The sequence below is a fragment of the Herpailurus yagouaroundi genome, unplaced genomic scaffold (assembly GCF_014898765.1).
Source record: "Herpailurus yagouaroundi ecotype Mexico unplaced genomic scaffold, PumYag 182, whole genome shotgun sequence".
Taxonomy (NCBI): domain Eukaryota; kingdom Metazoa; phylum Chordata; class Mammalia; order Carnivora; family Felidae; genus Herpailurus; species Herpailurus yagouaroundi.
The window spans coordinates 573,923-596,353 of NW_024412413.1; the positions used below are offsets into that span (position 1 = coordinate 573,923).

A 22,431-nucleotide genomic window follows, 5' to 3' on the forward strand; every position below is an offset into this window, starting at 1 on the left:
AGGGCACTGGGTCCCACGCGTTCACTGCTGCCCCTTTTGCCCCTGGAGTAGCATAAGCAGTGCGGGACAGGGGCCTGTGCACCCATATCCCATTTCTAGGACAACTCTGGGTGGCATCGTGGGACCGCACGGGCCACAAGTAAGCCCCTTCCACAGGCCGCAGGGCATCAGCCTGTGGGGCTGTCACAGGCAGGCACGCACAGAGGTCTGGACCCCAGGCTCGCCTCCCCAGGGCGGGGCCTCCGCACAGAGAGCGTCAGGGACAAGTCCCAGACGTCCCCGAGGCCTGGCCTCTGCTCCCGCCCTGTGAAGATGTGCTCCACGACCAGAGAACTCGGTCCCTCGCTCAGACCAGCTCTCAGTGTGTTTTATGCATGTGATCCCCGCCCTGCCCAAGAAGTGAGTGTGCAAGGCAGTTTCTGGTCAGGCTGCCTCCACTCCCAAACAGCTGTTTGCTCTTGGTTTATTCAGGAGCATCCAGGGTTCCAGAACCACCACCAGCGACCAGCTCCCAGGGCACCTTCCCCAGATCCTGAAGCCAAAGTTGAGAAAAGACACACAGACCCTTCCGGAGTGCTCTGCCTGGGCAAAAGACCCTGGGAGTGAGCAGAGGACCCGCCCAAGGCCCAGACCCTCAGGAGGCCGGTGTGAAGGTCTGGGAGGGAGCAGGAGCCCTCACACAGCCAGAGGAGTATCCCCATCTGCCTCCAGGAGCAGACGCCGCAATGGGGCAGGCCCCTGAACCGTGGGAAGGGGGAGTTTGGAAGTAGGTGTCCCCGGGAGGGGCGGTGAGCACCCAAGAACCCCATGTTCTGGCGACAAGGCCTGGCCCTGGGACCTGCACTGCTGGCCTCTGGCCTGGGCAGGACAGCGGAGCAGCAACCCCACCCCCACCCCACCTGCCCCCGGGCTGCTTGCTGCCCTGTCATGTCTGACTCTTCCTGGGAACAGCTGGCCTCAATGTCTGGTGTGCGTGGGGTGGGCCCTGCCTGGGCCTCCACACACTCCCCATGCAGGGCATCATCCTAGCTGCCTTCCTGGAGGAAGCAGTCATGTATTCTAAACACAAGGGGGACTCGGAGCCTCAGTAAGGAGTGGTACAGCCACCGCAGGCCCCCGTGTCTACGCAGTGGCCTGTGTCTTCATGTGGGGAGTCCTCTTGGGCACGAGGGCTGGGGGTCATGGGCCTCAGTGTCTCAGGGTCTGCTTCTCATGGACGGTGAGGGTGTCTGTCTGGACATCGCGGAACCCAGGGCTCATCCTGTCTCCTGTGCAGGCTGCTGTGCACCCCTCCCCCCACCCCCCAACTTCACTGGGAGGCACGGCCAGAGACTTCATGCCTTCACTGGGCTCCTGGGTATGTGGGTCCCCAAGCCTGGTGCTGTTCACACAGGCGCAGACCCCAATGTGTAAATGCTGCCTGCCCTTCCTAGAAATGGGTCCCCGAGGATTTGCACAGATGGGCCACGTTCTTGGCCAGAGGGGACGGGTCCCACCGAGCTGTACCAGGGTTCTGGGTGAGTGGGATGCTGACCCCACTTCTGCATGGCCACCCATCCCCAGACAGAAGCCCCATAGAGGCCCCGGGCTCTACACGGCTGGCAGGTGGAGGGAACACTGGCTCGAGGACCCGGAGAATGTCTGTGAGCCTGCAGGGATCAGAGGCCACACGGAAGCACAATTGCTTCCCAGCACCCGGTGCATTTCGAGCCGGAAAGCCACACCAGGTGTCCCATGTGCACGTTTATTTTGGTGATGGGTTGTAGTAACCGTTCAGTGGCGGGAATGGGCTGGTGTGGGAATAGCAGGTTCCATCGGACCCCGTGGCCCCTGCGCTCACGGCCAAGGCTAGGGTACAAGGCAGGCTGCAGGGGCCCCAGCACAGAGACGGGGACAGCAGCTCCCTGTGGTATGGCACCAGGCCCAGCAGCCCTGCCTTACCAACTGTGGCTGTGGATCCGGTCCTGGGGGCGCATGTCTAGCCACAGCTGCACGTGGGGAAAGGGGAGGGGGCCAGTGAGCTGGGATTCCCCACAGCAGCTCAGGCTGGAGGCCTGGGGGCTGTGGCCTCTTGCAGGGACCCCAAGCGATCTGCATCATCCCAACACTGGACAGAAAGCAGGTGAATGAGGTGGGCTGGCAGGGAGGGGCAGGGCAAAAGCTAGAGGACAGACACAGAGCTCACTCCGGCAGTGACTGCAGTTCGGGAGGTAGATCGCACCCCGTGTAGACACCGTTCGTAATGCTGTATTCCAGTAATGCACCAAAACAGGGGTCCTGTTGAAAGACCGAAGAGCCCGCCTCAAAACCCCAAGCCGTCCCAAGCGGCGCCTTCTACCCAGGCCCTTCCCTCCTCGGCAGACTCACTTTGACCAGCACGTGAGGGTTTCCCAGCACAATCAGCAAGGCTTTGGGTCTGGTGACTGCAACATTAAATCTTTTTGAGTTGGACAAGAAACCCAAAAAATATCTATCGTCTTCAAACCTGTCTTCATTTGACCGCACCTAAAAAACACGAAAATGAATAAAAACGGTATCGTATCCATTTTTTTGGCATGGAAAGAAACTCGATATTTAAGAGCATTTAAAACTGTTAAACATCAGCAGAACCCCATTTTTAGTTAAAGAAGGAAAAAAACACCAGTGGTGTGGAGGGAGCCTCGTCGCCATCGTCTACACAGGAGACTCTCTATCTCTGGGTGTAGAGTGGTAGGTGATTCTGACTTCCATCGTCGTGTCTGAATTTCCTAACTTATCTGCTGCTCACACGTTCTGTACAAACATGGAGTTTTGAGAGTCACAGCGGGTTCTCCTGGGGCGGCAGCACCGAGCCACCGTGGCCCGCGTGTGGGACCTTTACCAGCACGTTTACTGCTTCTCGCTGGATTTCGGTTATTTTTTTGTCTGCAGGTGTCGCGTCTTCTAAAGAGCTCCCTGCAGTTACGGCTCGAGAGGGCTCTGGAACATCTCCGTCGTGCCAGTGGTCGCCTGTGCTACCGACCAGCCTCCGCCGCTTTCGACCAGAAGGACATGAACCTCAGGTGGTGTCACACACACCGTCACCCCCACTCAAAACAGGAATACCTACGGTGGAGATGATGATGACCAAATATTCTTGCCCTTGAAACTCCTCTACTGATCCAACCTTTATGTCCATCAGATCAACATTTCGCAAAAGAATTTTGATTTTTTCCACCTTTGAAGCAGACAAAAAAAGGACAGAACTTTACAAATCTGACCATTTCTTTACATATTTAAGCACAAGCCAGATATTAACCAACATGCACTGTTGCTTATCACTTCCAAATCATATTTCATCTAAGTTGATTAGGACACAAATTCTGATTTCAGACACAGTGCACTGGGGAAAGGGAGAGGGGGCAGAGTGTCTGGAGTGACGTCTCCCTCTCCCCACAGGTGCACATGCCTGCTGCTGGGCGGGCCTGGCCATCTCAGTGGGGACGGTGCTGGGACCCACAGCCGGGCAGCCTCCAGAGCGCCACACCCCAGGGGCCTGAGGGGCTGGACAGAGGCCCGGAAGCAGACTCTGCACAACAGCAGCCGGAAGGCAGGGGCAGACGTCTTTGTGAAAGAGCCAGCTCCTGGGGGAATGGGAACGGCTGTCACAGAAGCAGGATGCTGGGTTCTGGACTGTGTGTCTAGAGACCAAGGTCTCCAATGGGTGCTGGTGAAGTAAAAACCAGTTTGCAACCTTGGAGAAAAGTGCGCAGAAGACGAAAGCTCAGTGCTAGGGGGAAGCTTGACTGTCCCCCAGGAGGACGCGGATGGTGGCCCACTGCCCGCTCCCACTGCCAGGTAAGCCCAGATGGAGCGCCCCAGCCCCCTGGGAGCAGGGTCTGAGGGTCCGAGCACCAGGACTCGGGTGTGGGGCAGGCTAGCGGGGGTGCGGGGAGGCCGGGGGTGCAGCGGCTGTGGAGGGACTTGGTGCCCCCTGAGGGAGCTGGTCTCCACCCGCCTTCCGGACTCTGTGAATGCGACAGCTCAAAGGAGAGGTGGGCAGGCCCATACCTGCTTCCGGTAGGGTGTGATCACACCAATATCGCTTGCAGACACCTGGCTGGAGATGCCCCTGGCCAGGAGGCAGCAGTAGCGCATGACCTGGACGGCTTCGGCCGCGTTGAACCAGGACGGGCTCCTGCCTTCACGAGCTTCGCTGCCCTGAGTTACAATTCGGAGATAAGAGAATGGCACACCCAGCCCCCAGACTTCATTTCCTCAACAGGTGCTGGGAAGGGGGCTGTGAACAAGGAAGGAGCAGAGCAGGTGTCGGGATACGGCACGCGCGAGGCAGAAAGTACGCCCGCGCTCCTGCAGACCTCCCACTGCGGTGGGCAGACTAACTTCGGTCACGGTCACGTCCGCCACGGCCGCAGCAAGGGCCCCGGCGGAGAAGGGCTGCTTGGGGGCGGCCCGCGATTTGCCGACAGGAGTGGATGGGCGGTGATGCACGTGCAGGAATTGCCAGGCAAAGAGAGCAGGGTGCTTGGCGAGGGCGGGGATGCGGGCCCTGCCGGGGAGCCACAGGGCGTGCCACAAACAGGCACAAGCAACCGGTGCGGCCCAAACCTTGGGAGCCGGGGCCAGAGCAGACCACGGGGCCTGCAGGGCGGCGGCCGGCTGCAGTCAGGCAGGTGAGCACGCACTCGGGCCCCCCCTCCCTCCCCACGTGTAGGCCCGGGCCCTCTCAGCCAGCCATCAAAGGAGCGTGCCTCCGACCCACACGCACGCACAGGTGCTCAGCGTCACCGATAATCAGGGAGACACAGGTGAGAGCCACAAGGTCCCCCTCACACATGGTTTCTACGAAGAAGAACCGCCTCACACATGGTTTCTACGAAGAAACAAAACAAGTGTTGGGGAGGATGTGGAGAAACCGGACCCCTGTGCACGGCCCACGGGAATGTAAATCGGCACGGTCACTGTGGAAAACGGTGTGGCGGCTTCTCAAAGAACGACACCGGAAATCCGATGTGATCCAGCAATCCCACTCGAGGGTCTCAGAGACATACCGTATGCCTGTACTTTGCAGCATTCCGAACAACAGCTACAACGTGCAGGCGACCCAAGTGTCCGTGAGTGGATGGACAGATAAACCAAAGACGGTCCATCCAGACAATGGAATGTTATTCGGCCTTAAGAAGAAAGGAACTTCTCACACCCGTGTCCTGAGGACTTTGTGCTGAGTGAAATAAGCCATCACAGAAGACAATACTGGAAGACTCCATCATATGAGGCACCTACAGGAGTCAGATTCACGGAGCCAGAAAGCAGGTGGTGGGCGCCAGGGGCCTGGGAGCGGGAGGGGAAGTGAGGGTTTAATGGGGACAGAGTTTCGGTCTGGAAAGATGGAAAAGTTCTAGTAACTGGATGCAAAACAATGTGAATACGTTTAACACTGCTGAACTGTGCACTTGGAAATGGCTAAATTTTATGTCACATGTTATTTTGGCACAATTAAAAAAACAGAGAATACCAGACACAGCAATTGGACTGTATTAACCTTGAGGATGTTTTTTGCTGTTGTTAAGCCGTACGTAATTTATCTGGGGCAGAAGGAGAGGGAGACACAGAATCCGAAGCAGGCTCCAGGCTCTGCACCGTCAGCGCAAAGCCCGGTGCGGGGCTTGAACTCACGAACCGTGAGATCGTGACCTGAGCTGAAGTCGGACGCTCAACCGACTGAGCCGCCCAGGCGCCTTTTTAATTTTTTTCAAAGTTTATTTTGTAATCTCTACACTCAACATGGGGCTTGAACTCACAACCCTGAGATCAAGAGTTGCATGCTCTTCTGACAGAGCCAGCCAGCTGCCCTGTAATTTATCTTTGAGATTGACAATAGAGAACTACAAACAATTTCCGCATGATGGTGCTTAGGCAAGAACTTGCTGAAAGAGAAAAAACGCCGAATAGCGACCAATCACCTACAAAAAATAAGGAACAGGAAGAAACCATGAAAATTGGTAATAAAGGTGAAAATGAAGGAATAAAGGTAAGAAAGCATAGGTTGGACTGACTCATCTCATTAAAATCAGAGACCCTCAAACTGGGTTAAACGTGAAAATGAGCTGTTCTAAGAAAGATACGTACGGTAAGATGATGAAGAGACAAAAAGAAGGGCTGCGACACCAGATAAAAAGAAACAAGCAGCGGCGACATTAGTGTGAGTTACCAGATGGAATTGAAGGCGAGAGACAAGAAACAGCAGGGAGAACGTAACATGAGGAGGAAGACAATCATGACTCGTATGCAGGAAACACCTCGGCAGTTAAGTCCCTAAGGCAGAAGCGACTGGAATTCACAGAGGACTTGATAAAAAGGCACAACTGTAACGAGAGACCTCACCGCGCCTCTCCCTCCGCGGGCGTGCCGACATCAGGACACAGGGGAGCTGAACCACAGACTCCAAACGTTTGTTTAAAAATATACGCGGAACTTGCATCCCTCAAACAGAGCCTATACCTTTCGGGGGTATGTCCTCAGAGTATGTACCCAACCTGATATCTAGTTGGCCGCAAATTTTTAAAAGCAGAGAGTTTACAGGCCATTGTTCTTGGGCACCTAATAAAATTAGAAACAACAAAAAAGAGGTGGCCAAAGAATTCTCAGCCACTTGAAAATTAAGAACAAAATACTTCTCTGTAACCCTTGGATCAAAAAAAAGAGAAGAAAGAGAAAGTTATAAATGTCCAGAAAGTTGTGAAAGAAGATCCCTCAGCAGACACACGTGGAAAGGAAGGTACAGGTCGGCATCCCCGGCATCTGCCTAATTCGGAGGATGAGGAGTTACAACAAACAAAATAGACACGCACGTTAGCAGGGGGATGATTAAAGACAAAGCAAGATTAACGAAGCAACGAAACAAAGCGGAGAAAATGCAAGTCAGTCCGAAGTTGGCTTTTCAATTAGACCAGGGCTTGTCACATCTCTCCTGTCAGGGACCAGAAAGTATCCCAGGCTCTGAGAGGGCTATGCTGTCCTACTCCACTCTGCCACGGCAGCAGCCACCTGTCCACCGCGGTGCAGGCTTCCGACCGTTTCTCTAGGAGGACAAGACCACAGCTACCTTGGTGGCTCCTCCCGGGCCGCCCCGGGGCTCAGCCCTGCCCCACGATGTTCACGCGGCACGTTCTGCTGTGCTCCTTCTGCTGAGACGTGCTGGGCACGGGAACGGAGCAGGAGTCAGACAGAGGTCCTTCCAGAGCCTCCGCAGGGGAAGCTGTCAGTCAAGGTAACACTTCAACGAGGGGGTCACCTGCCAGGGAGGGGGCCTGCCGTCGCATCTCGCATCTCGGGGACTGGAGCGGCCTGCAGGAGCCAGGGGTGAGGGTGCAGAGGGAGTGCAAGGGGCAGGCCTTGACAGCAGCCCTGAGGCCAAACCCTTTTTGCTCAAATGATGGCAGTCACTGTTCTCCGCAACCCAGCCCGAGGCCTCATCACCCATTTTATGCTCAGGGCCCAGAGTGGATGGAGCCTGGGACACAAGTAGGCCCTTGAGAAATTCTTACTAAATAAATGTTTTTGGACTTTGTTTCACTGCCTATGTTTTTTGTTTTTTGTTTTTTGTTTTTGAGTCTGCAAGTATGCTTCTGTTGGCTATTGCTTGTAGTATATCTAACTGGCTCCGTATCTCATTCTGCTACAAACACTTTTTGCACATTTAAAACACATCTGCACGTTTATAATCCATTCATTTCTCATGAAAAAACCCATTGTGACTTCTATGCATTAAATATAGGAATTAATTTAGGCAGAACAACACTGGCCTGTCTGTTCATGAACATCACCTGTCTCACTTCACACGCTCGGGTCCAGTTTTCTCCCTGCAGCAATCCTGCTTACTTCTCCTTAGGCTGAAGTCTAGCGAATGTCAGGGAGATCTCCGACATTTTCTACACTTTCTGCTACATTTTCTAACTTGTTTTTCTGACATACAGGGAAGCTTCGGAGGACGGACAGAAGAGGGGCAGGATGTTCCCGGGAAGGGGGACCGGCATACGAGGTTGGGAGAAAGCACTGGTCAACAGGGCTCTGTGGCGAGTGTCTCAAGCTGAGAGGGACTGGTCTCTTTCCTTGAATTCTCTTTTGTCCAAAGGGTAGCCCCTCCACAGCCACAGCTGAACATGCAACCCCACCCCCTTCCATCCACTTCTGAGAGAGCACACGGCAGTGGCACCGTCACCTGGATTCACGCACCCCCAGCCCCACCGGCGCCTCCTGTCCCGGGGTTGGGGCACAGCCCCAATTCTGGATGAGAACTCGGGGGCAGTTAATGCAAAAGATGACTTCTGGTTCTAACAACAACCAAATTTCAATACGGAGTCTCTGATGTTAGGGCACAGTTGGCACTTTTTGGGCTACTGAGCATCTAGCTCTTGCCTACTGGGGAGCCCCCCACCTGGTGAGGCCATGGTGACGGGCAGGTGTCCCCACACCACAGCAGTCCCCTCGCCTGACACAGGCTCACAAGGGGTGCGGTCCTTCTTGGTGGGCACGGGGCCTCCCCCAGCTCCCCCAGCTCCGCATCGCCCCAGCCTCCCCCTCAGTCACACGATGCCTTCAGGCCCCTCCACCCTCCAGTGCCCACTTGGGCCAGCACTTCCGAGGCTGTTCTGTGTATAGTCACCTGAGTGGCCGACGGGCCGGCCTTGCAGGGGGAGAAGCCCTCCTTACTGGTTCTACTCTTCGGCATCAGCGTGGCCATCTGCCCACTGGCAGCTGGTGAATGCCCCACTAACAACGGACTTGAACAAACCACATGTGATGAACACGCACAGACCCACGAACAGCACTGAGGGCTCACGCGGCCACTAGACCACTCTCGGCGCACGACTCACCCTCACGCCGTGGAATATGAGCGGGAAGCCTTTCTTCGGTAACTTCTCCCAGCCCAGCAGGGAGGTCACCACCTTGGGGTCTGCGCACACTTCGAGCTCTCTGTGGTAGAACAGCCTGGATGGCAGTGCCAGCAGAGCTGGGTGGGATCTGTAGTTGTTCACGAGCTTTGTCACCTGCAAAGAGAGAGATGGAAACGGGTCCAGAGCCAAACTGGCACACGCGTGTCACACTTCTGTCAAAAGGAGAAATGCCGAGACCCATCTCAGATTGTAGCCCTGGGGGTGCCTGCTTCTGCCTGTCCTCCCTCTCCTGGCCTGTCACCTGCCAGCTCCTCAGGAAGTGCTCCCGCACCTCTAACGACTTTTTGAACAGAGGGTTTGGTTTCTTTTAATTGAAATATAATCAACGTACAGGGTTATATTAGTCTCAGGTGTACGATATAACTATTTGACAGTTTCCTACGTTTCTCAGGGCTCGTTAGGAAGAGTGCATTCTTTTTTCAAGTGTATGTTTTCCGGGGGGGGGGGGGGGGGGGGCGGAGAGACAAAAAGCGAGGGGGGGAGGGGCAGAGAGAGAGGGAGACAGAATCTGAAGCGGGCTCCAGGCTCCGAGCCATCAGCACAGAGCCCGACGCAGGGCTCGAACTCACAAACTGTGAGATCGTGACCTGAGCTGAAGTCAGACGCTTAACCCGCTCTTCTCGCCCCCTCCCTGCCCCAGCCCCCTGGACTGGTTTGGCTCAAGGCTTCTCGACCCACCTCCTCTTCTTTGTGGCTCCCCCGTCTCTGGGCCCAACAGCTTCCCGGGTGTCGCCGCTTTCCCGCAAGGCATCGCCTGCTCGCCATCTCAGCCTCCCACCGGGCGCCCCATGCTTTGATCCCACCACCACGCCGCAGGCGGGGGGCGCACCGCCATCCTGCCCTGCTTGCCAGGGCCCGGCAAGAGGGAGGGAGGCTCCCTGGCAAATCAGGTGGTAGGGCAGCTGCTGGGAGGGGAGGCCAACCACACCTGGTGGCCTGCTGGCATCTGTGTGGCTCCGCAGCACGGTTGGAGGCTCCCACAGCTGTGGTGGCTGTGGCCGTGACTGGGACCTGATAGTGAGGCAGGAACATGCTCAGTGCTGCCTGTGACGCCTGCTTGTGGCTGTGCTGAGTGCCCAGGCTGGGCTCCCCACTGGCCACCGAGGCGCCCTTGCCCCCACTGGACTCCTCACTGGCACTAAGCATGAAAAACGCATCCTCTGTCCCAAGGATTTTAGTGTCCACCACTCGACAGGAATGCACTGTTGCTGCCAGGAGAGCTCTTCACCTGGAAAACGCGTTCTGGACTGCAAAGCCCCAGGACCTACGGACCTGATGACACGGGTTTGCTGAGAAGTGCAGTGCTCGTGAGCGAGCCCCTCTGAACCCACGGGTAGGCTCAAGGGCCTGCTCTCACAGAGAAGGTGATCGTCAGGAAAAGAGAAGAGGAGAAAGCTACTCGATGGTCCCCCGAGTCCAGACAGCTGAGGGGTCTCCCTCAGGGGTGGAGGGGCTGGTTGTGCATCCGGCCACACACTCCCCTCCATAGCCACTGTCCCGCAGCCCCGGTCTTTCTACGAACTCATGAAGCCTGGTCTCATGTCAGTTGCAGGCAGCCACTGGCTCCTGGACCGTGGGGCCCTCGTGGCTAAGGGCACATCCCCCTAAACCACAGCCGGCTTGAAGCCTGGTTGGGACCTTGTTGCGAGCCGCTGGTGACGTCACCAGCACACAGAGCGAGAGTGACCTGTGTCCTGCCTCCAACTGGCCTGGGGCCTCATTGGTGGAGGGGGTCTTCCCTCGTTCCGGGGTGAGAACCCGGTAGGCCCCAGGACTTTTCTGTTGATCCATGGTGACAAATTTCAGCTCTGCAACTACAACGTGTTCAGCCTCCAAAATGCTAATCAAAGCCCCAAACTCAAACTCAATTTGGCATCTCAGCTCCTTGCACCCCAAGCCAGGCCCTGTGTCGGCCTGTAGAGCACCTGGCGAGAGAGGCCCTCTGCCCCCAGAAACTCGCTGCAGCTTTAGGCGCCCTGGGGAGAAGGAAGGTGCCGCGCTGTCAGGCAGAGGAGGCTTTGCTGCCTGTGAGCCCGGGGCGGGGGGGGGGGCGCGGGGGTGGGGGGGTGGGGGGGGATGTGGACGCCAGGGGGCGCACATGCGTCTCCCACAGGCAGGGCGCTCTTCGCTGCCCAGTCTGGGCTGGCATGAGCCCACTGCTGCCCTGGGCTTGCCTTGGGGCAGTCTTCCACGGCCCTCAGCACCTCCGGAGGGTCCAGCTCTCCCCAGCCCATGCCACTTCCCCTGCTGTCTTGCCCCCTCTGTTCTCCAGGTGGGTAAAGGGCCTGAGGGCCCATTGCCTGGCACAGGTCCCAAGCCGTTTCCAGGAAAACCTGCCCATGATCACCACGCCTCCTTTCTGTTTACTGTTAAAGTTTAGAAGGAACTCTCCTTTTGTGCTGCAGGAACTTACAGAATGTGCTACTTGGCTCACTTTAACGAGGGACCCCAGAGACCCAAGGCTCCCAAACTCCAGTGTTCCTGCGGGGGAGGGGGCTAAAATGCAGATTCCAAGGCCCATCCCTCTGAAGCGGTCACAGTCTGGCTGAGAAGGGAATCTGCAGGTTAACCAGCAAACTAGCACCACAGGAAGGAGACATGGCCTCTTCTTTCAGACTATGAACTAGAAGGCTCTTTCCCGTTTTCCCACATTAACTCAGATTTAACTCTTCTCGTGTTTGGCCCCACAGAACCTCAGCCATCAGCCTTAGACGGGACTGCCTGGAACGGCTGAGCTACTGGGACAGAGGTGCTGGCAAAGTCCCTTCTGGGATGGGGGAGGGGAGTGTGAGCTCAGTGCGCACGGGGACTGGGGTGGAAGGCCATGAGGAACCACGTGCCACGGGGAGTCTGTGCTTACCAACAAGGGGTTGTAGGCGCCACAGGCACCGAAAGCGTCTTCGTCCCTCATATACACCGGCCGAGACATCAGTCTTTCCAGCATAGACACATTCAGCCCGTAGGCCATGGCGAGTCTGGACTTGATAACCGGGCCGAGCTGCATGGGGTCTCCGGCAAGGACAATCTGTGGCACACAGGCGGGCACCCACACTAGTGCAGGGACACAGACTCGCAACCACAGCTGGGAGAGGTTTGGGAAGTGGGTCAGCCACGTGTGCACCAGGCTGGCCTCCGCCTTCTGGTGGCCGGGCTGGCTGAGGCTCCCTGAGGGCAGGCTGGGAGGCGGCCGGCCCCCACCATCACTTGGGCTCCAGACGACGGGGGACGCAGCACGGCTGCCCGAGCAAGGTGGCAGAAGCTCAGATGAGGGCGGCAGGATGTGAAGAACAAAGTGGCTGGGTGGCCTCTGTCTCTGTACCCTGGAAGTGCACGCTGTGCCCCTTCCCCTTCTGCCTGCGGGCCCTGGCCCATGCCCACCGCCCACGGCCCACGCTGCAGCTGAACAAGGTCTTCTCCCTGCTCTCTGTGCTGCCCCCACACCAGGCAATCAGGATGGGAGGAGGCAGGTGTCTAGGGGACCAGGAGAAGCTAGGAAGAGCCCTCCTGAGTGACGGACGTGTGCAGAGGAGAGGGCCAAGGGAAGCCTGAGAGGACCCCAGGTCACCATCAGGGGGAGTGCTGGAGGAAGCAACAGGTGTTGAGTAGGAAAGAGCCAAAGCATCAGCCTGGGATAAAAGGGGTTAGCAGCAAGGGGCAGGGGGGGAGCAGAGGGGTCAGAACCCTGGGCGGTGAGCCGGGAAACGCCTGGATGTCCCTGTCTGGCTGCACAAAGGCTCTTGGAGTCTGTTTCCCAAGCGAATCAATCTAGGCAGAGCAGCCCTTTCTTCCTCGTCCACGCAAGGCCCTAGCGTCACAGAGCCTCGGGGTCCGTGGTGCCTCACCTGAGCCCGTCACCCCTGTGACACCTGTCTCACCCTGTGCTGGGGTGTGCAGAGCGCACGCCAGAGCAGGGGAACGGGATGAGAACCCCACAGCAAGCAGGCCTCACCTGGCCATTGGCGTCTGAGACCAGCCCCAGAGGAATAAGGCATTCCGGCTCACTGGCCTGTCCTGCTTCGTCCACAAACACGTGTGTGAAATGTCCGACTCTAGAACCAAAGGTGTACTGAATGGTCATTTCTGTCTAAGTGTCTTAGCCAGCGACACCCGACTCACACGGCAGGGCCACGTCTGCCCCAGGGCCTGGCAGTGGGGCCAGGAAGGTGGGTGTCACCTGGGCAGATTAACTACAGGCCACGGGCCTGTCAGGAGACCTGAATGAAGTCCTGTCAGCATCTGGGACTCTACAGGATGTAGGTGCGTGTGTAAACAGACGCAGGGGGACAGAGGATGAGGGTGGGAAGGAACAACTGAGAAGAGGCTGGGGCGGGCAGCTCCACGACGGGGCTCACAGCACAGCAGGCCCTCCTCGGTCCCTTGAGGCTCGGACTGACAGCACGTGGGGAGCGGGCAAGCCTGGTTGGAACGCTGCTCCTCTACTCACGGACCGTGTGACCCCGTGCCTCAGTTTCCCCCACGTGACTGATGCCCTCCCCGATCCCCCTCATGAGCGTGCTCTTGGCCAGGACAATACCCCAACCTTCCAAGCCGACGGGGGCGGGGGGGGGGGGGAGGGAGGGGAGGGGAGGGGCCAGGGGATAGCGCAGAGCACGTGTGCCCTGGGCCCCAGGCAGCCTGCAGAAAGATCTGCAGCAGGGACACGGTGCCGGGAGCCACAGAGCCACTGGCGACAGGACAAACTTTGGGCCGAGACCAAAGAGCCGCCATCAGAGCCTAGTGGTGTGCGGTGAAGTAGAGCTGGACCCTGACTTTCTCCTTCTGCTGGGAGTCAGGCTGCGGCCCCACAGCAACACCCACAGGTCCCTCCCGACCAAAGGGGGAAATCGCAGGCTTCCGGTTTTCTACCCCATGTCCCAATTCCTGCTGAAGAAACGCAACATTATGTACCTTTCTTAGAATATAAGCAGCACTTAAGTTTTCAATTGCGTTCCTCAGTTATTTAAAGTTACTTATGGGGCGCCTGGGTGGCGCAGTCGGTTAAGCGTCCGACTTCAGCCAGGTCACGATCTCGCGGTCCGTGAGTTCGAGCCCCGCGTCAGGCTCTGGGCTGATGGCTCAGAGCCTGGAGCCTGTTTCCGATTCTGTGTCTCCCTCTCTCTCTGCCCCTCCCCTGTTCATGCTCTGTCTCTCTCTGTCCCAAAAATAAATAAACGTTGAAAAAAAAAATTAAAAAAAAAAATAAAGTTACTTAAAAAACATTTTTTTTTAACCTTTATTTTTGAGAGAGAGACAGAGTGTGAGCAGGGGAAGAGCAGAGAAAGGGAGACCTAGAATCCGAAGCAGGCTCCGGGCTCCGAGCTGTCAGTACAGAGTCCCAGAGCCTGAAGTGGGGCTCGAACTCACGGACAGTGAGATCATGACGTGAGCCGAAATCAAGAGTCGGACGCTTAACCGACTGAGCCACCCAGGGGCCCCTACTGAAAGTTACTTTCATCAGTCGGTACTGTTCCTTTTTACTTGCAAGCCTCCTGCAGCCCCAGCTGCCACAGGCTCCTTCCTTATCCTTTCCCCCCTCGGGACAGCCTTGGGCCCCTCTCGCCGCTGGGGTCTCGGCACGAGTGTGGCTTCTCTGCGCCCCCGCCCAGCAGGCCAGCCTCCCCTCAGACAGAAGCTCTGGGAGGCCAGAGACCCTGGCCGTGCCTAGTGCCTACCTCACTCCTATTTGGTAAAAGAGCCCCGCACTGCTGCACGTTGTGATTATTATCCTGAAGCGCGAGGCCTTCCAGATGTCTTCTCCATCTTTGCAATACGCTTTGATAGCATCAACGATCATCTGGAGGGAGGAGGGGGGGTCAGTTTACTTTCCAGAGAGTTAAGTGTTTCTTTCAATTGGACATAGTCACAGAGCTGAAAACAATTCTAAAAGATGATGTCGTCCTAGTCCCACTTCTTAATTAAAACTAAGTAAATGACTGAAGATTGTTTTCTTAAATCAAAATATTTTATATTTTCATACCAATTTAGTCCATGTTCTACAGACTCTGGAGCCATGAATATAACACAACATCCTGGAGATCCTTCCCCAAAACAAGTGCATACGTTTTCTAGATTCAGTTTCTTTTGTTAAGCAAACCAGGAATTTCTAATTTTCCCAAAGGGACAGCAGAAGTGCTGCTATTTAATAAGCTGCAAATGCTCATCTCGCAGAAGCAGCAGGAGAAAGGACTTCGAGTTGGGTGCGGGTGGGAGGGCCTCCATGGCAGCAGGCGGGGACAGCTCACCTCCTCGAACCTGCAGGTGGCATTCACCCGCACCATGGCGCCCGGCCGCAGCACCTGGCTCTCATGTAGTCGCAGACACACGAGGTCGGCTGCACTGTTGGAGGGCGCACACACCAATATGCGACTGTCCGGCAGAGCGCGGTGCACCTTCAACCAGGACACAGGAGAAACAGAGGTGGTAAATGTCAACCTGCCAAGTACGGACACGGGTCGGGAGGCTGACGCCAACGTGCGCGAGCTCACTACGCGGGTTTGGCCGTGTGGGCTCACGTGTGGGCTCAGACTCACGCAGGGATGATTCTTCCCATCGGGTGCACATGCCAGCAAGACACGAGGGCAGGCGAGGGAGTTCTCTGTCCTCCCAGACCCCAGGCTACCCTCCCAAGGCAGACACAGCGTCAGATTATTCTCGTGTGCACGGCTCGCGGTACGGTGCCAGCTGCACACTCAGCACACACCTGCTAATCTGAATCCCGAATGACACAAAAATACTACACGCGATCTCCACCAATTCAACTTTTAAATAATGGAAATACCAGAAACTTCTGCAGAACGGTGGCTGAGCTACTGTAACGGGAACTTATTTTCTGCAGGAAAATTTCATGATGTGATGAGTCAATGATGATTCTTTTTTTTTAAGTAATCTCTACCCCCACCATGGGGCTCAGACATCCCACAACCTCCAACACCAAGAGTCGTATGCTCCCCTGACCGAGCCAGCTGGGCACCCCAGAGCGACTGACCGTTCTAAGAATAGAGTCCTTTCTACATTCCATATACGTATATGTTTATTTATTCATTATTTCCACCTGAACAATTTCCATCTTTAAGTGCCTGGCATGATAGGCTACACTTTATTTTTTAAATTTTGTTTCATTTGTTTGCTTACTTACCTATTTGTTTACATTCAAGTTAGTTAGCATATAGTGCAATAATGATTTCAGGAGCAGACTCCAGAGGCTCATCCCCTACGTATAACACCCAGTGCTCATCCCAACAAGTTTTCTTCTTAATGCCCCTAGCCCATTTGGCCCATCCCCCCTCCCACAACCCCTCCAGCAACCCCGTTTTTTCTCTGTATTTAAGAGTCTCTCCCTGTTTTTATATTATATTCGCTTCCCTTCCCTTCTGTTCACCTGTTTTTGTACCTTAAATTTCACATATGCGGGCAACAGAGTCCTTTCTAAACCGATGAAATAAGCTTTGAAAACCCTACATGCTCCCATAAACAATACAGAACAGACTCAGCTAAACGCGAAGTAACGGGTTTTTGAGCCTGTCCCCGCTTTCTGACTCTGCAGGAGCTAGCACTTCCCAAGGACGTGAAGGCCCAGTGTAGAGCCGAGTTTACTGGTGGCCGTGTCACCACCTGTGGTTACCTGTAAAACAGCCTCTATGATTGTCACTGTCTTCCCGGTTCCAGGAGGCCCAAACAGAATGTACGGGAGCGGGCGGCAGTCGCCACTGAGAATTCTTCGAACCGCTAACTTCTGGTTTTCATTGAGCACGGGATTGAAAAATTCCTTTTCTCTCGCCTTGGGGATCTGGGCTTCATTTACTGGATTCAGAGTGGAGAAATGGTGTTAGGCACAGCCGGAGCACGGGTCAGTACGGGCCACCATGACAGCCGGGACACTGCCAGCCAGGCGGGGGGGGGGGGGGCTCCTTAGAGCCCACTGCTGAGGCGCTCTTTCTAACAGCCTCAGCTCGGGCAGGCAGAGTGGGGAAAATCAGCTTAGCCGAGGGCAAAACCACCGGCCACTTAATTCATTTTTCTGCTTTACACGTGCAGCATCACCTAGCATGTTGGAGACGCACTCTGGAAAAGGTCAACGAAAATAGCCCGTCGTCACATCTCAGGTCGAGGACCTAACCTGAAACCTCACGTCCCCAGTCTTCAGTGGAGACAAGCGTTCGTTGCTTTGGCTTGTGGTCAGACCACACACACCTCCCGACCCGTCTCGCTTCTGCAGGAGCGGGACGTGCCAGGGGTCGGCCCGTAGGCAGCCCCTCGCAATACGCACCCGGGTTACCTGGCTTTCTGGCAAAGGCTGCCAGCCACAGTGCGTCCTGGGCACCAGCTTGCCTCTCCTTTGCTGCGTGTTTACTTTGGTCCTTCGTGGATTTCCAATTCTAGAAACAATCATGCAGAAAAACAGCCTTAAAAAAACCCTTGCGTTTGTTTACACAGCTTTGAAGAGTGAACATAAGCACTGCTGACGTTCTACTTTTTTTTTTCTTTTTTCATTTCTTTTTTTTTTCTTTTTGCCTGGATCCCCCATTCTACTTGTTTTATTTACTTAACAGGTCTTTGCATGGATCACAGGTCACGTAGTTTCAAAACATAATAAAAATACACAGCATCTGATAAAAAAGCTGCCAAAAAGGTGTATGTTTTTTTAAATCCCCGTACAAAAATAAATATAACAGACTAAATCCTGTGATGGCGACTCCAGAACAAAGGGTTACATGTATCTAAGGTGTATTTTTTTTCTGCATCCTCCCCGCTGCACCTGCTCACCTACCAGGGAGATCCCGCAGTGGCTGAAGGCAAGTCCTGGGGTCCCTTGCTCCTGTGGAACCCCTCAGGCAAAACCCTTTTCTCTACAATGTAAAGTAAACAAGCCCTCCCAAGGACAGCTCAGGTTAGCACTCACTCTGAGCATCACGCGCCTCTCAGGCACCGCCAACGGCTGGCGGTGCTTCTCTACCAGTGGTGTTCCAAATCCTATAGAAGAACCGGTTCTGGGTGAATTGAAACATAAACTGAGTTTGTCCTGGACCGAGGGAACTGGTTTTCAAATTTCCCCTGTTACATACAATGCTGTAACACACAGCTCGGCACATTGATCACAGGATTGCATCACAGGATCACTTTCCTAGGACAAATCCTGCAAGGAAAATTGTTACTAAAAATTTCACTGAGGGGCGCCTGGGTGGCTGAGTCAGTTAAGTGCCTGACTTCAGCTCAGGTCATGATCTTGCAGCACATGGGTTCAAGCCCCACACCGGGCTCTGTGCTGACAGCTCACAGCCTGGAGCCTGCTTCGGATTCTGTCTCCATCTCTCTCTCTGCCCCTCCCCCACTCATGTTCGCTCGCTTACTCTCTCTCAAAATGCAAACACTAAAAAAATTTAAAAAGTAAAAGTTTCACTTAGAAATTATACACATGTTGCCAAATTTTTGTCCAGAAGGACACAGCAATTTACCTTCCCATGCGGTGTATGCCTCTAAAGTGGCATGACAAGTATGGACAAGTCGTGTCACACGTACACACGACACTATCACGATTCGACAAACACTCCTGGGCTCATAAAACGTCCCCCGCTGTCAACAGAGCGCTTCCAGTTCCTAGAATGCTTCGTACACGGAAGCCTCGATCGTGCACTTTTTGACATCTCTCCAGTGTGACGAACCGTCCTGAGGCCCACCTGTGCCACCCCTCTCACTGCTGAGAACCACTGCGCCAGGAGAACGTCACGCAACTCCTCTACCCACTTGCATGGGAACGGACCCTGGGCTGGTCCTGCGTTGGCCATAACTGACAGCGCCGTTGTCAACGCTTGTGCGTCACTCCTCGCACGTGCGTTGCCGGGGCCAGCGCCACGAGTGAAGCGCTTGGACCGTATGGCAAGTGCAGGCCTAGCTTTCTTCAGGAATTCTCTTCGAAAGCGGCCGTGCCACTCTGCATCCCCACCGGCCCGTGCCGGGCTCCAGCTGTTGCACACACGCACGACCCTTAGTGTGGTCGGTCCCGTTAATTCCGTTTTTGCCATTTTAATACCGGTGTCGTAGCAGAGTTCCCGGTGTTTTAACCTGTGCTCCCTAGGGACTAACGTTATCTTTTCATGACTTATCATTTGCATACAGACAGTCCCTGACAGTGGTTTGTCTTGTGATGGTGTGAGAGTGGTACACGTTCTGTAAAAACTGTACTTGGAGTTTTGAATTTGGATCTTTTCCTGGGCTAGCGGTATGTGTGGTACGATCCTCCTGTGTTGCTGGGCGGCGGCTTCAGCCCCCGGTCAGCCCACGATCACAAGGTCAACAACCATCCTGTACCCAGACAGCCATTCTGTTTGTCACTGAGAGTGTAGCACTCAGTACGTTACACGAGGTGTTCGCTTTATCATCAACAGGCTTTGCATTAGCGGATTCCGCCCCACTGTTACGAGCGCGTCTGAGGAAAACCAGGCTAGGCTGTGATGTTTGGTAGGTTAGGTGTTTGCTCCGTCAACTTATGGCATTTTCAACCTATGCTGAGTTTAACAAGACGTGACTCCACTGCAAGCGGAGTAAGATCTGTATATTCTTTGGTGAAGTATGTGTTCACGTCTTTGGTTCAGTTTTAAGAGCCTCATGCTCTGGCGACAAGCTGGCTGGGCACTTTGTAGTTGTTTTAAGTTGAGCATTTCTTCAATTACTGAGTGTACACACTTCTTTGTTCTCAATACGTCTTTCCTCAGATATGTGATTTGCAAAGATTTTCCGTCTTGTCATCTGTCTTTTCATTGTCTTTAACCAGGTCTTTTGAACAGCAAAATTTACTTCATTGGAGTCCAAATTTATCAGTATTTTTTCTTTATGGATCACATTCTTAGCATCTTATCTAAAAACTCTTTATCTTACCTAAATACATTAAGATTTTCTATCACGTGCTTTTCTAGAAATTTTATGGTTTCAGGCTTTACATTTAGGGCTACGATCTGTTTTGAGTTAATCTTTGTGCAGGCTGTGACGTATCATACCTCTGTACACAGACACGACTGTCATGGCACCTTTTGTTAAAGGTTATCCTTTCCCCACTTTGACCACCTTTGCACGTCTATTCAGTCAATTGTCCAAATTCCCGGTCTATTTCCAGGCATTCCATTCCGTTCCACGGATACATTTGTTTGTCTTGATGCCAGTGGCACACTGTATTGATTGTTGTAACTTTGCAACAAGTCTCCAGATCAGGCAGGGTGAGTTCTCCGAGTTTGTGTTCTTTTCCAAAGTTGTTCTGAAAATTCTAGGCCTTGTGCATTTCCATACAGACTTTGGAGTTGGCTTGTCGGTTTCCACAAAAATGTCTGGTGAGATTTGGACCTGACTGGCACAGAGTCTGGAGGCCGGTTTGGGTTTCTGATACATGAACAGTTTCTCTCATCAGTGTTGTGGGGACTCCAGGGGTACAGTCTTGCACATCTTCTGTCACATTTACCTCCAATGTTTAAGAACATTTGGATGCTACCTTATATAGTATTAAAAAATTTGATTCTGGGTGTTTAATGCTAGTGTGTGTGTGTACACACACACACACAATTTATTTTTGTATACTGGCCTTGTATCTTGCAAGTTTGCTACCCACTTACTAATTCCACTAGCTTCTTTTCAGAGTCCATCAGATTTTACACACAATACGGGTGCCTTTTATTTTTCTTGCTGCAGTACTGGTCTACGACCTCCTGTAGTGTCGAATGTTAGTGGCAGGAGTGGACATGTCTTGATCCTCATGGGAAAAGTGCATTTGGTCTCTCACTGTGTGGGTTTTTTGTAGGTAAAGGAAGTTCCCTTCCATTTCTAGTTTGCTAAGCCTTTTGATCAGGAATGGATGTTGGGTTTTGTCAGATGCCTTTTCTGTATCTATGGAGATGATGGTTTTTCCTTTTTGGGCTGTTAACGTGATGAATATCACGGACTGACTTTGGAATGTTAAACCGGCTTCTCATTCCTGGGATGAACCATTCTCCTGGTCTCTTCCATATACACACCCATACATATGCATATGAGTTCTCTCTCTCTGAGTTCTCTAGAGAAACAATCAACAGGACATACATGTATAAGCTAAAAAGAGATTTCTTAGAAGAAACTGGCTCATGTGTTGACAGAGGCTGAGAAGTCCGGGGTGTGCCCCTGGCACGCTGGAGACACAGAACTGATGGTCCGAGTCCAAAGGCAGGACAGGACGATGTTCCCACTAGAGGCAGTAGAGCAGGGGGTGTCCCTCCGGGCCTGCCTGCTCCATTCAGGCCTCCCAGGAGGGATTACCACCCCCCCCGGCCCCCACCCACCATCAATCCTACCCAGAAACACGACTGAACTAGGTATCAAACACCCTGGGCCCCAGGCCAGCTGACACGTCAGACGTCAAGAGTCCCCCAGGACTCTTCCTCAATCTTCTTCAAAATCCGCAGCCCGCAGTGACGTCACCTGTCTCCTCCCGGATTCTGGTGACCTGTGTCTTCACGCTTTTCCCCCATCAGTCTTTGAAGTTTATCAATTTTATTGATCTTCTCTGAGAACCAGCTTTTGGGTTCATGGATTCCTCTACCCTTCTTCTATTTCCTATTCCACTGATTCCTGTACCAATGTTTATCATTTTCTCTCTTTTGCTTAGTTTGCATTTTATTTGTTCTTATTTTTCTAGTTTTCTGAGGAGGAAGCTGAGGTCACTGACTTGAAGCCTGGTCACTCAGCACTGTAAATCTGCCTGACGAGGGCTCTGGCGGCCCCTTAGTGTTGGAAGTGCTGTACTGTCACTTTCACACTGGGAAAAACACTCGCTTATCTACTGATTTCTTCTGGGATCAGTGGGTTGCCTATGAGTGTGTTTTTGGTTTCTTGAGATTTGGGGATTTTCTGGAGATCCCTCTGCTATTGATTTCTAACTTGAGTCCACACGGTTACACAACGTATCTTGTATCACTTTCATCCTTTTGCATTTGGTGGCCTTGTTCTATGGCCCCAGATAAGGTCACCAGTAGTGCGTGTTCTGTGTCCACCTCTACACAAAGTGTATGTATTCAGTTCTTTCCAGGTGGGGTGCTCTATAAACATCCCCCTGAGGCGCCTGGGTGGCTCAGTCGGTTGGGCGTCTGACTTCGGCTCAGGTCATGATCTCACGGTTTGTGGTTTTGAGCCCCACACTGGGGGCTCTGTGCTGACGGCTCAGAGCCTGGAGCTTGCTTGGGATTCTGTGTCTCCCTCTCTCTCTGCCCCTCCCCACTCGTGTTCTGTCTCTCCTTCAAAAGTAAACATTAAAAAAAATTTTAGGGGCACCTGGGTGGCTCTGTTGGTTGGATGTCCAACTTCGGCTCAGGTCATGATCTCACAGCTCGTGAGTTCGAGTCCCGCGTCGGGCGTTGTGCTGACAGCTCAGAGCCTGAAGCCTGCTTCGGATTCTGTGTCTCCCTCTCACTCTGCCCCTCCCCCACTGGTGCTCGGTCTCTCTCTCTCTCTCTCTCTCTCTCAAAAGTAAACATTAAAAAAA

The 22,431-nt window shown here is 53.9% G+C and overlaps 1 protein-coding gene across 3 annotated transcripts in view; it reads right to left on the reverse strand.

Moving 5' to 3' along the window:
* Window positions 1-1,723: 1,723 nt before the first annotated feature.
* MOV10L1 (Mov10 like RNA helicase 1) overlaps window positions 1,724-22,431 on the reverse strand; it is a 34,744-nt gene continuing 14,036 nt past the window's right edge. For 2 of the 3 annotated variants that reach the window (XM_040490496.1, XM_040490498.1), the window contains 12 exons: window positions 17,203-17,311; window positions 16,558-16,736; window positions 15,179-15,325; window positions 14,609-14,730; window positions 12,886-12,985; window positions 11,797-11,961; window positions 8,856-9,029; window positions 4,030-4,179; window positions 3,089-3,196; window positions 2,368-2,505; window positions 2,186-2,277; window positions 1,724-1,988 (listed from right to left, as the gene is read on the reverse strand). In XM_040490496.1, the coding sequence (XP_040346430.1) occupies window positions 1,979-1,988; window positions 2,186-2,277; window positions 2,368-2,505; window positions 3,089-3,196; window positions 4,030-4,179; window positions 8,856-9,029; window positions 11,797-11,961; window positions 12,886-12,985; window positions 14,609-14,730; window positions 15,179-15,325; window positions 16,558-16,736; window positions 17,203-17,311 (1,494 nt within the window). In that variant the 3' untranslated portion in view covers window positions 1,724-1,978. The remainder of the gene's footprint in view (window positions 1,989-2,185; window positions 2,278-2,367; window positions 2,506-3,088; window positions 3,197-4,029; window positions 4,180-8,855; window positions 9,030-11,796; window positions 11,962-12,885; window positions 12,986-14,608; window positions 14,731-15,178; window positions 15,326-16,557; window positions 16,737-17,202; window positions 17,312-22,431) is intronic. The other variant, XM_040490497.1, reaches the window with a different exon arrangement.